Source organism: Amblyraja radiata, chromosome 18, assembly GCF_010909765.2.
Source record: "Amblyraja radiata isolate CabotCenter1 chromosome 18, sAmbRad1.1.pri, whole genome shotgun sequence".
Classification (NCBI taxonomy): domain Eukaryota; kingdom Metazoa; phylum Chordata; class Chondrichthyes; order Rajiformes; family Rajidae; genus Amblyraja; species Amblyraja radiata.
In genome coordinates, this window is record NC_045973.1 from 47,829,362 (window position 1) to 47,843,604 (window position 14,243).

Consider the following 14,243-nt stretch of genomic DNA (forward strand, 5'->3'; position numbering starts at 1 on the left):
GCCTGAAGGTCGGCATCCCAGGGTACTCAAGGAGGTGGCTCTAGAAATCATGGGCGCATTGGTGATCATTTTCCATTGCTCTATAGATTCTGGATCAGTTCCTGCGGATTGGAGGGTAGGTAATATTATCCCACTTTTCAAGAAAGGAGGGAGAGAGAAAGCAGGGAATTATTGGCCAGTTAGCCTGACATCGGTGGTTGGGAAGATGCTGGAGTCGATTATCAAAGATGTAATAGCAACACATTTGGATAGCAGTAACAGGATCAGTCTAAGCCAGCATGGATTTACGAAGGGGAAATCATGCTTGACAAATCTTCTGGAATTTTTTGAGGATGTAACAAGTAAAATGGACAAAGGAGAGCCAGTGGATGTAGTGTACCTGGACTTTCAGAAAGCCTTTGATAAGGTCCCACAGGAGATTAGTGGGCAAAATTAGAGCACATGCTTTTGGGGGTAGGGTATTGACATGGATAGAAAATTGGTTGGCAGACAGGAAACAAAGAGTAGGGATTAACGGGTCACTTTCAGAATGGCAGGCAGTGACTAGTGGGGTACCGCAAGGCTCGGTGCTGGGACCGCAGCTAATTACAAAATACATTAATGATTTAGATGAAGGAATTAAAAGTAACATTAGCAAATTTGCAATGACACAAAGCTGGGTGGCAGTGTGAACTGTGAGGAGGAAGCTATGAGGATGCAGGGTGACTTGGACAGGTTGGGTGAGTGGGCAGATGCAGTATGTGGATAAATGTGAGGTTATCCACTTTGGAGGCAAGAACGGGAAGGCAGATTATTATCTGAATGGTGTCAGGTTAGGAAAAGGGGAAGTACAACGAGACCTGGGTGTCCTAGTACATCAGTCACTGAAAGTAAGCATACAGGTACAACAGGCAATGAAGAAAGTTAATGGCATGTTGGCCTTCATAACGAGTGGAGGTGAGTATAGGAGTAAAGAAGTCCTTCTGCAGTTGTACAGGGCCCTGGTGAGACCACACCTGGACTATTGTGTGCAGTTTTGGTCTCCTAATTTGAGGAAGGACATTTTTGTTTTTGAGGGAGTGCAGCGTAGGTTCACGAGGTTAATTCCCGGGATGGCAGGACTGTCATATGATTAAAGAATGGAGCGACTGGCTTGTATTATCATATTATTGTATTAATTGTATTATCTGAATGGTGGCCGATTAGGAAAAGGGGAGATGCAACGAGACCTGGGTGCCATGGTACACCAGTCATTGAAAGTAGGCATGCAGGGGCAGCAGGCAGTGAAGAAAGTGAATGATGTTAGCATTCATAGCAAAAGGATTTGAGTATAGGAGCCGTGAGGTTCTACTGCAGTTGTACAGGGTCTTGGTGAGACCACACCTGGAGTATTGCGTACAGTTTTGGTCTCCTAATCTGAGGAAAGACATTCTTGCCATAGAGGGAGTGCAGAGAAGGTTCACCAGACTGATTCCTGGGATGTCAGGACTTTCATATGAAGGAAGACTGGATGGACTCAGCTTGTACTCGCTAGAATTTAGAAGATTGAAAGGGGATCTTATAGAAACTTACAACATTCGTCTTTCTTACAGTTTGGCTTTCTTCCCAACCAATTGTTCAAGCGCTTTTGATTGCAACATGCGCCTTAATTTAGTTCAACAAAGAAACTGACAAGATGCAGGAAGATTGTTCCCGATGTTGGGGAAGTCCAGAACAAGGGGTCACAGTTTAAGGATAAGGGGGAAATCTTTTAGGACTGAGATGAGAAAAACATTTTTCATACAGAGAGTGGTGAATCTCTGGAATTCTCTGCCACAGAATGTAGTTGAGGCCAGTTCATTGGCTATATTTAAGAGGGAGTAAGATGTGGCCCTTGTGGCTAAAGGGATCAGGGGGTATGGAGAGAAGGCAGGTACGGGATACAGAGTTGGATGATCAGCCATGATCAGGCTCGAAGGGCCAAATGGCCTACTCCTGCATCTATTTTCTATGTTTCTATGTTTCTATGTATTCACTGGAATTTAGAAGGATGAGAGGGTTTCTTATAGAAACATATAAAATTATTAAGGGATTGGACACGCTAGATGCAGGAATCATGTTCCCGATGTTGGGAGAGTCCAGAACCAGGGGCCACAGCTTAAGAATAAGGGGTAGGTCTTTTAGAACTGAGATGAGGAAGAACATTTTCACACACAGTTGTGAATTTGTGGAAATCTCTGCCTCAGATGGCAGTGGAGGCTGATTCACTGGATGAATTCAAAAGAGAGTTAGATAGAACTCTTAGGGCTAGCGGAATCAAGGGGTATGGGGAGAAGGCAGGAATGGGGTACTGATTGTGGATGATCAGCCATGATCACTTTGAATTGCAGTGCTGGTTCGAAGGGCCGAATGGCCTACTCCTGCACCTATTGTCAATGTATTTATGTATCTACAGTATCTTCATCATCTCCCCAAATAACTCAATCAAATTGGTGTGACATGACCTCACCAGCATTAAGCCACGCTGACTATCATAAATGAGTCTATGCGTTCCCAGATTTCAATGAATTTTCTTCATTGATTTCTCTACCACTGATGTAGTGCTCACTAGCCTGCAATTTCCTGGTTTGTCCCTATTGACTTCTTAAATGGAGTCATAGAGTCACACAGTAGAGTGGAAATGTACCCTTCGGCCCAACCTGCCCGCGCTGCCCAACATGGCTCATCCACACTGGTCCCACCTGCCTGTACTTGCCCATCCTATCAATGTAAGCGACCAAATGCTTCTTAAATGTTGCGATAGTACCTGCCTCAACTATCTCCTCCAGCAGCTCGTTCCACGCACCCACCACCCTTTGTGTAAAAAAGCTAGCCCTCAGCTGCCTATCTTTCCCCCCGCCTTAAACCTACAGTACTGGTATTACACATACAGGTGCTTGACTCCCCTACCCTGGGTAATCTGTATTTACTTGATCTATTCCTCTCATGAATTTGTACACATCTATAAGATCATCCACAATCCTTCTGCTCTCCAAGGCATAAAGCCTGCTCAACCTCGCCTTATTGCTCAGGCCCTTGAGTCCTGGCAACGTCCTCATAAATCTCTGCACCCTTTCCATCTTGACAATGTCTTTCCTATTACACAGATTAAAAATGAACACAATACTCTAAATGTGGCCTCACCAACGTCTTATATACTGTAACTGTAACATGCCCTCCCAACTTCTATGCTCAATACTCTGAATGATGAAGGCCAATGTACCAAAAGCCTTTTTGACCATCCTATCCACCTGTGATGGCACAGAGGAACAATATTCACTATTCTTCTGTCCTCTGGGACTTTGCCAGTAATTAAAGTGGATGCAAAGATGTCTGTCAAGGCCCTAGCGATCTCCGTTCATGACTCCCTCAGTAATCTGGGATACATCCCATTGAGTCTGAGACATCCACACTAATGTTCTTCAAGAGACCCAGCCCTTCTTGATATCAACATGCCCTAGAATATCAGCACACCCATCTCTAATTTCACCATCCTCCATGCCAATGGACAATAGACAATAGACAATAGGTGCAAGAGTAGGCCATTCGGCCCTTCGAGCCAGCACCGCCATTCAATGTGATCATGGCTGATCATCTCCAATCAGTACCCCGTTCCTGCCTTCTTCCCATATACCCTGCTCAATGCCCTTCCTTTATGAAAGCCAATATGAAGAACTCACTTAGTACTTTGACCATTTTCTCGGGCTACAAGAATAAATCATCTCCTTTATCCTTGAATGGTCCTACCCTTTGCCTAGTTATCCTCTTGTTTTTAATGTGTATAAAATGCCTTCGAATTATCTTTGATGCTACTCTGTTAGAAAATATCTTGTCTCCTTTTAGCCCTTCTGATCCCCTGATTAATTTATTCCCAGCATCCTTTATATCCCTCAAGGGTCCTTCTGATATCAACCTCCTAAACCTTCCGTGTGTTTCTTTCCCCTTAATGACTAAAATTTGCAACATCTCTATTCATCCAAGGTTCCAGAACCTAGCTATCCTGTTATTTCATCCTCACAGGAACACGTGGGCCTGAATTCTGATCAGCTGATCTTTAAACAACCACCACACATAATATGTGGACCTACCCAATAAAGGTTGCTCCAAATCTACTCTCCCCATCTCTCACACGTGCACATTGCTCAACATCAGCGATTCACTCTATCATCAATCCCACATGGATCACTGTCTAATTGCTTCATCCTCTCTGATGCTGAACAACCAGTCCTCAGCAGAGGCCTTGGCTTCATCTCCCTAAGTTCCCTTCTTAATGAACTCTGGTTGAATTCTTCATTTGTTGGTGATGGGCAAGAGATGCAGGGGGTGTGAACTGAAGTTTTTTATGCAGAGAGTGGATTTAGACTGGAACCCACAGTCTGCAAGGGTGGTGGAAGGAAAGTAATTTAAGACTTTAAAAAGGAAATTGGATGTTCACTTGAGTGAAAATAATTGCCAGGGCTTTGAAGAGATGAATGGTCTTCTGTGGTGTTTCACTTCTTTGATTCTATAGATAGCCACACATTCATTTATTGCATAAATACAGAGGACCAAGGTGGTATTAGTGAGAGATTTCAACTTCCATGATATGTGTCTCCCATGTTGCAAATGGTGTGGACAGGGTGGAATTTGTTAAATGTATCCTTAAACAATACATAGACAGGGCACAACATAGTCCTCCTCGAAGGAAACAAGATGAGGCAAGCGACTGACATGTCAGTGGGGGAGCACTTTGGGACCAGTGACCATAACTCTATTAGTTTTAAACCAGTTATAAGACAGGCCCACATGTTGAGATCCTAAATTGGGTCAAGGCCAATTAGGCAGGAGTTCAATTGGGAGAATCGGTTTGTATGTGACTCAGCGGTAGAGTTGTTGCAGCGTTTACAGCGCCAGAGATCCGGGTTCGCTCCCGCTATGAGTGCAGTCTGTACGCAGTTTGTACATTCTCCCCTTGACCGCGAGGGTTTTCTCCGAGATCTTCCATTTCCTCCCACCCTCGAAATACGTACAGGTTTGTAGATTAATTGGCTTGGTATGTATGTAAATTGTCCCTAGTGTGTGTAGGATAGTGTTAATGTGCGGGGGCCGCTGGTCGGTGCGGACCTGGTGGACTGAAGGGCTTATTTCTGAGCTGTATCTCTAAACTAAAAATGAAAAAGTTAAATGGGTGGCTGACAAGTGAGAGGCTTGCAAAAGTATGGTAGCAAGATTTCAGGGGCAGCATGCTCCTATTTGGGTGAGGGGCAAGAATAGCAAATTCAGGGAAATCTGGTTATGACTTGGATGACAACGTAGATAACATTGATAGTAAGTTTCCAATGACACCAAAATTGGTGGTATAGTAGACAGTGATGAAAGATATCTAAGTTTACAATAAGGTCTAGATCATTTGGGAAGCTGGGCCATGGAATGGAAAACGGAATTGAACTCTGACAAATGTGAGGTGTTGCACTTTAGTTTGTCAAACTAAGGCAGGACTTATACAGTAAATGGTCAAGCCCTGGAGCGTGTTGTAGAACAGTGAGATCTGGGAGTACAGGTGCATGGTTCCCTCAAGGTGGTGAGTCCAGTGGGCAGTGTGATGATGGAGTTATTCAGCATGCTTGCTCTCATTAGGAATGGTATTGAGTCCAAAAGATGGAATATCGTGATGCAGTGGTGCGAGCCATTAGCAAGACCACACTTGGAGTCCTGTATGCAGTTCTGGTCACCCAGCTGCAGGAAGGATGTAAAAGTTGGAAAGGGTGCAAATGAAATTCACAAGAATGTTAACTGGGCTTGCGGGTTTGAGTAACAAAGCTTCTATAGGCTTGAATTATTTTCATTGGAGTTTAGGACTGAGGGGTAACCTTATTGAGGTGTATAAGTTCATGAGGGGCATGGATAAAGTGAACGCTCAGTCTTTTTCACATGATAGAAGATTTTAATAGTAAAGGTCATATAGTTAAAGTGAGAGGGATGTCAGGCTCAAGCTTTCACTCAGAGCTTAGTGTGTATCTGGAATGAGTTGCCAGAGGAAGCTATAGAAATGGATACAATTAAAAGACAGGGCAGATGGATAAGAAAGGTCCAGAGATCTATGGAACAAATAGGTCTAGCCCAGTATGCCAATTTGGCCGGCATGTTGGGCCGAAGGGCCTGTTTCCATGCTGAACAGCTCTATGGCTATGACGGTTTTCAATTCTTTGCAGTTTATTCTGAGATTAACACTCTCTCTAACTGGGAACATGAAGAATGGGTGAATGAAGGGTGGAATACATCACATAAATAGTCATCTCTTTGTTCTTACTGTACAATCCCTGCAGTCTGTCCCATTGAAACTGCTTGTTGGTACTGTTTCTGTGCAGCTTCCTTCTCTTTCACAGCTCCCACATAGGTCACTCCATCCAGAGTCCTACAGAGAGAGAAATCAAGTTGTTATTACAAGGCACCTAATTCATATGTCGACATTACTTCGTAACCTTCACAAATGAGGACCAGAGGACATAAGCTTAAGGTGAATGGGGAAACGATTTAATAGGAATCTGAGGGGTATCTTTATCACACAAAGGGTGGTGGATATATGGAGGAGGTAGTTGAGACAGGGACTATCCCAACATTTAAGAAATAGTTAGACGGGTACATGGATAAAATAGGCTTGAAAAGATATGGACCAAATGCAGGCAGATGGGATTAGTGTAGCTGGGACATGTTGGCCAGTGTGGGCAAGATGGGCTGAAGGGCCTGCTTCCACACAGTATGACTATGACTCCAAAAGGATTTGTAAGTCACATCACATTTTTTAGTCGATATCTGCAGAATAACCATTTATTCCTACAGTGGAGGGAAAATTGGGGTACAGCTAATGTACAGTTATATTCATTAACATACTCAATTTTTTATTAATATAGGCATCTTCACTTTAGTTGCCTACATAGAGCAGGTAATGAGAAGATCCGAGCAGCAATGGGAGGCTACATCTGGTGGAAAACACAGGCAAAATGCCCCAAACAAAAATAGTCTTTTGAAACACTGGAGGTTGGAATGAACGTATTTAATTGTAAATTTAATGTAAAATAAAAATAAATAAATAAAACAAGGATATGTTCATGGGTTAGAAGTCAACATCATGCCAAGCTATTTAGTAAATCCAATATAAACCATCATTCACTAATTAAATCTTATGAATGCATTCTGTTTTTGAGTCTGAACTGAATGTCTACACTGAGTTCAGTGAACGAGAGGCCGAACGAGAGGCAGTTCTTGGAATTACCAGGAGTTGGACTTTTGTTTGTCCCCTGTATCGAGCAGTGTACCCGGTAGGTCACCAGCACTGTGCCCAGTCAATATGTGCTGTGCAATAACAACACGTCAGTCTGGTTGGAAACTAACCACAAGGCTTTGAGCATGATCCGAGTCAGCATTTATAAGGTCATAAGAGAGGGGGGGGGGGAAGATAAAATAAATATATAAATATGGGGGGGGGGGGGTTGTAGGTTTAAGATGAGAGGGGAAAGTTTGGGGGGGGGGGAAGATAAAATAAATATATAATATGGGGGGGGGGGGGGGGGGGGGGGGGGGTGGGGTTGTAGGTTTAAGATGAGAGGGGAAAGTTTTAATTTGAACCCGAGGGACAACATTTTCACACAGATTGTATGGAACGACCTGGCAGAGGAAGTAGATAAGGCAGGTAGAACATAAGGGACATAAGATACATTTGGACATGGATAGGAAAGGTTTAGAGGGATTTAAATCAGCTAGACTTGTGTAAGTGTGTCACTTGGTTGGCATGGATGGGTGGGGCCAAAGGGCTGTGTGACAGTATGACACTAAGTTCCGACATGCTTTTACTGATTGTATCCATTGGGCCTCATTACTGTGCCCCCAGCCCCTGGATAGGAACAAATCAGTCGCTGGCTGCCAAAGATAAAGCGAGCTGTGGCCACTTCACCGTCCATCAAGGCGGGTTTGGAGTTTCCTGGTTGGGTGGTCAACGTTTTCCTTGCATGAACTGGAGCAGCTTATCCTGTTCATCCTGAGCCCCGCTAAACACAAAGTTACTGATAACGATTGTGTGACTCCGCATCCTGGTCAACTTGCTGGGCCCTACTTCAAATACCGCTGGAGGTCTATTGATGTAAAGGGCATCCAAACCACATCATTTCACGATGCCTTTACCTGCTGCTGCTTCTTCCTTCGGGTTGCAAAGGATCATAATGGGCAAGTTTCAAGCAAGTTACCAACGCAATGGTTTTAACTGCTGAACCATATGCTGAACCACCATCACAAACTTCCACGGGCTCCAATAAGTCATCTTGTCAGATTCTTCATATTAACAGTGATGAACATTGACCACATTTTCCAGGTTTTACCTTGTGTTATAATATAGAAGGAAGGCTGCCGAGCATCTCTTTCATGCTTGTTAGTAAATTGGATGCGTTGATGCAGCTGATACATACATGTTGAAATTGGTGATGAAGGCTGTTTTGGGCAGCTCGATCTCAAAGTAAGCTTCCCGCGAATCATTGGCTCGATTCACCACTCGACTGTTTATCACATTGTGAGCAAATCGAGACGTGACTTTGGAGTCAATCTTCATGCTGTAGATTTCGAGCTCCCGCAGAGGCTGGAGGAAATGAAGGGGGAATGTTTTAATGAGCACTGACTGAGGAAACAGTAAAACAATGAAAAATCAATGCACTATAGCTCTGTGGGAACATATGGACCGGTACATGGATTGGGAAAGCTGAGAGGGGTATGGGCCAAACGCAAGTGGGACAAGCTTGGACAGGGCACTTTGGTCGACATTTGACAAATTGGGCCTGTTTCAATGCTGTATGACTCTATGACTTAGTTTAGTTTAGTTTAGTTTAGAGTAACAGCCTGGGAACAGGCTCTTCAGCACACCCAGTTCAGCTGACCAACAATAAGCCGTGTACTAGTTCTACCCTACGCACTCGGGACAATTTACAGACAGTTAACCTACACGTCTTTGGAGTGTGGAAGAAAACCGGAGTGCCCGGAGGAAACCCATGCGGTCACGGGGAGTACGTGCAAACTCTATACAGACAGCACCTGTAGTCAAGATTGAACCCAGGTACTGGTGCTGTAAGGCAGTAACTCTATCGTTGTGCCACCATGCCACCCCGAACTCTGTTAGCAGAAAATAGCATCTGTAGGACTGAGTCTAATGGATTGTCGGCCCCTGATGATAGCACCTACCAAAGAGCCCAGAGGCAGAGTACTGAAGTGCTGAGTGAAGGGGCCGGGTACATTTTGCAAACAAACCATCAGCTTCACTCCAGAGATGGTAGCTGTACAAACAGCAAAACCCACTTGGTTGTGTGGGCTTGCCAACCGATCATATAACCATATAACCATATAACCATATAACAATTGCAGCACGGAAACAGGCCATCTCGGCCCTTCTAGTCCGTGTCGAACACGTATTCTCCCCTAGTCCCATCTACCTGCACTCAGACCATAACGCTCCATTCCTTTCCCGTCCATATAACTATCCAATTTATTTTTAAATGATAAAATCGAACCTGCCTCCACCACCTTCACTGGAAGCTCATTCCACACAGCTACCACTCTCTGAGTAAAGAAGTTCCCCCTCATGTTACCCCTAAATTTATGTCCCTTAATTCTCAAGTCATGTCCTCTTGTTTGAATCTTCCCTACTCTCAGTGGGAAAAGCTTATCCACGTCAACTCTGTCCTCTCATCATTTTAAAGACCTCTATCAAGTCCCCCCTTAACCTTCTGCGCTCCAAAGAATAAAGACCTAACTTGTTCAACCTTTCTCTGTAACTTAGTTGCTGAAACCCAGGCAACATTCTAGTAATTCTCCTCCGTACTCTCTCTATTTTGTTGACATCCTTCCTATAATTAGGCGACCAAAATTGTACACCATACTCCAGAATTGGCCTCACCAATGCCTTGTACAATTTTAACATTACATCCCAACTTCTATACTCAATGCTCTGATTTATAAAGGCCAGCACACCAAAAGCTTTCTTTACCACGATATCTACATGAGATACCACCTTCAGGGAACTGTGCACAGTTATTCCCAGATCCTTCTGTTCACCTGCATTCTTCAATTCCCTACCATTTACCATGTGCGTCCTATTTTGATTTGTCCTGCCAAGATGTAGCACCTCACACTTATCAGCATTAAACTCCATCTGCCATCTTTCAGCCCCTCTTCCAACTGGCATAAATCTCGCTGTAGACTTTGAAAATCTACTTCATTACCCACAACACCACCTATCTTAGTATCATCTGCATACTTACTAATCCAATTTACCACACCATCATCCAGATCATTGATGCACATGACAAACAACAGTGGGCCCAACACAGATCCCTGTGGCACCCCACTAGTCACTGGCCTCCAACCTGACAAACAGCCATCCACCATTACTCTCTGGCATCTCCCATTCAGCCACTGTTGAATCCATCTTGCTACTCCACCATTAATACCCAACAATTGAACCTTCTTAACCAAACTTCCATGAGGAACCTTGTCAAAGGCCTTACTGGTCCACATATACAAATTCAAGAAGATTAGTCAAACATGACCTTCCAGTCACAAATCCATGTTGACTGTTCCTAATCAGACCCTGTTTATCCAGATGCTTATATATATTATCTCTAAGTATCCTTTCCATTAATTTGCCCACCACTGACGTCAAACTAACAGGTCTATAATTGCTAGGTTTACTCTTAGAACCCTTTTTAAACAATGGAACAACATGCGCAGTACGCCAATCCTCCGGCACTATTCCCGTTTCTAATGACATTTGAAATATTTCTGTCATAGCACCTGCTATTTCTACATTAACTTCCCTCAATGTCCTAGGGAATATCCTGTCAGGACCTGGAGACTTATCCACTTTTATATTTTTCAAAAGTGTCAGTACTTCTTTTTCTTTGAATCTCATAGTTAAAGGTGAGCAATTTTACTTTATTTTGTTGCATTGCTAGTATTAATAATTATATATTTTAAAGTAATTTAAATCTACTTGACAATCAACTTAAAATAGTTCAGCTATGATTTCAATTCTGATCAGCTGTCAATGGTGATGGGTGCATTCTGAGGGTAGCGTATCAGGATATGGCCCATGCCGTATATTTACAGCTTACAGCTCGCTCCCAATCAAACACTTTTTGGGTGCATCGGAAATGTCCTCGTTCTTCAGGGAACGGGGATTCCCCTCCGCCACCATAGATGAGGCTCACACCAGGGTCTCATCCATACCCCGCAACACTGCTCTCTCTCCCCATCCCCGCACACGCAACAAGGGCAGAGTCCCTCTGGTCCTCACCTTTCACCCCACCAGCCGGCAAATACAACACATAATCCTCCGCCATTTCCGCCACCTCCAACGTGACCCCACCACTCGCCACATCTTCCCATCTCCCCCCATGTCTGCCTTCCGCAAAGACCGCTCGCTCCGCAACTCCCTCGTCAATTCTTCCCTTCCCTCCCGCACCACCCCCTCCCCGGGCACTTTCCGTTGCAACCGCAAGAAATGCAACACCTGTCCCTTCACCTCCCCCCTCGACTCCATTCAAGGTCCCAAGCAGTCGTTCCAGGTGCGACAAAGGTTCACCTGTATCTCCTCCAACCTCATCTACTGCATCCGCTGCTCTAGATGTCAGCTAATTTACATCGGTGAGACCAAGCGTAGGTTGGGCGACCGTTTCGCCGAACACCTCCGCTCAGTCCGCCTTAACCTACCTGACCTCCCGGTGGCTCAGCACTTCAACTCCCCCTCCCATTCCCAATCCGACCTCTCTGTCCTGGGTCTCCTCCATTGCCAGAGTGAGCAACAGCGGAAATTGGAGGAACAGCACCTCATATTCCGTCTGGGGTCCTTGCGCCCTTATGGCATCAACATTGAATTCCCCCAATTTGGCTAGCCTGTGCTGTCCCCTCCCCTTCCTTCACCCTCTAGCTGTCTCCTCCCACCCTCCCATCCGCCCGCCCTCGGGCTCCTCCTCCTCCCTTTTTCCTTCTTTCTTTCCCCACCCCCCATCAGTCTGAAGAAGGGTTTCGGCCCGAAACGTCGCCTATTTCCTTCGCTCCATAGATGCTGCTGCACCCGCTGAGTTCCTCCAGCAATTTTGTGTACCTTCGATATTCCAGCATCTGCAGTTCCCTTTTGAACACTTTTTGGGTGCAGTTCGTTTTGCCATGCACATTAGGAAAAAGCATGTAGAAAACATAGAAACATAGAAAATAGGTGCTGGAGTAGGCCATTCAGCCAAAGAGCCAGCACTACCATTCAATATATTCACGGCTGATCATCCAAAATCAGTACCCCGTTCCTGCTTTCTCCCCATATCCCTTGATTCCGTTAGCCCTAAGAGCTAAATTTAACTCTCTCTTGAAAACATCCATTGAAATGGCCTCCACTGCCTTCTGTGGCAGAGAATTCCACAGATTCACAACTCTCTGGGTGAAAAAGTTTTTCCTCATCTCAGTCCGAAATGGCCTGCCTCTTATTCTTAAACTGTGACCACTGGTTCTGGACACTCCCAACATCGGGAAAACATTTCCTGCATCTAACCTGTAAAATTTGTTAAGAGTTTTATATGTTTCTATAAGATCCCCTCGTATCCTTCTAAATTCCAGTGAATTCAAGCCCAGTTGAACCACTCTGTTATCATATGTTGGGACTAGTGTGTGTAATATGCCCAGGTACCAGACAGCATCCAGAACTATCCAGCCCAAGATTTTTACTGTACACGGTGACGGAATTTCAATGGTAACCACTGAAGAATATTTACAAAACCATCGAAATAAATCCAAGCAAACTCTTATTCTGAGAAAGAAGAGAGTTGAACAAAACTGGAACAAATGCTATCACCCAGCATACTGAATAGTAATGGAAACTCTTACTGAAATAGATAATGGCAGAGAAATCAAACCTACTGTTGGTCTGGGGTCCGTTGGGCTCCTCTTCTGTTTCCAGCCAAGAGAAAGATCAACAAACACATCAATGTTAGAAGATGCTTGCATCACACTTGCAAATTATACAGGCAAATGGAGGAGGTTACATCCCAAAGAAAATATATACTTGACTTTGCAAAAGTTAACAAAGTACTATGCTGTGTAGTTTTCCTCTCCCCATTGTACAACAGATTTGCTAATGAGCAATGGCTCCGCTTACTGATTGTTGTCAGGTGAAGACAAAACTGCAGTGCTCAGAGATGACCATTCACATTGATGGTCACAAAAATGCAAGAACAAATTCAGGAAACCACAGTGATACCTATTTCCTCCACAATTTACACAGAGTTGATGATTCAATATGAACAACACTCCAGACATCGTCAATTTGGTAACGTCCGCTAAACCTGCTAAATTTTTTTGAAAGCTTCAAATATTAGTCTTTTTTTCTTTTTGGGATTTCCACCATTTTCAATATTTGTTTGCTCCAAAAGTCTTTTTGAATGATCTGTAACCTCTTATAAAGTCTCAATAGTTTAATTTTAGTTTAGTTTAGAGATACAGCACAGAAACAGGCACTTTGGTCCGGGCCGACCAGTGACCCCCTGTACGCTAGCACTATCCTGCACACTAAGGACAATTTAGAATTTTTACTGAAGTCAATTAACCAACTAACCTGTACATCTTTGGAGCAAGGAAGGAAACCAGAGCACTCAGAGAAAACCCACGCATTGACGGGGCGAACTCTGTACAGACAGCACCTATAGTCAGGATCGAACCCGGGCCTCAGGCAGCAATACTGCTGTGCCACCATGGTGCCACAAAATGGTGTGCCTGTTTTACCCTAGTCTCTGCACCATGGAACCATTTCTAATCTTATATGTGTGAAACATCACTCCCATTCAGAAGTGGCGGCGCTGTGAAACGGCTGCGGCTCGCCTGCAGTCTGTCTGTTTTTACTTTTTTTGTGTTGTTTTTTTTTGTCTTGTACAGTTATACTTTTGGTTATTAGGTTGTGTTATGTGTGGGGGGGGGGGCTGAAACAGGGCTTTCTGTCTCTCCCTTCGGGGGAATGCGACTTTCTTGTCGTAAATGGATTAAAGGCCGATAAATCCCCAGGGCCAGATAGGCTGCATCCCAGAGTACTTAAGGAAGTAGCTCCAGAAATAGTGGATGCATTAGTAATAATCTTTCAAAACTCTTTAGATTCTGGAGTAGTTCCTGAGGATTGGCGGGTAGCAAACGTAACCCCACTTTTTAAGAAGGGAGGGAGAGAGAAAACGGGGAATTACAGACCAGTTAGT

General features: G+C 44.3%; 1 protein-coding gene across 1 annotated transcript in view; it reads right to left on the reverse strand.

The window, feature by feature from the left end:
* Positions 1 to 14,243, reverse strand: part of LOC116983527 (inter-alpha-trypsin inhibitor heavy chain H3-like) — a 119,647-nt gene that overhangs the window by 96,502 nt on the left and 8,902 nt on the right. Inside the window, exons 3-5 of the mRNA XM_033037336.1 lie at positions 12,922 to 12,951; positions 8,436 to 8,602; positions 6,287 to 6,391 (exon numbers count right to left, since the gene is read on the reverse strand). Of these exons, the coding sequence (XP_032893227.1) occupies positions 6,287 to 6,391; positions 8,436 to 8,602; positions 12,922 to 12,951 (302 nt within the window). The remainder of the gene's footprint in view (positions 1 to 6,286; positions 6,392 to 8,435; positions 8,603 to 12,921; positions 12,952 to 14,243) is intronic.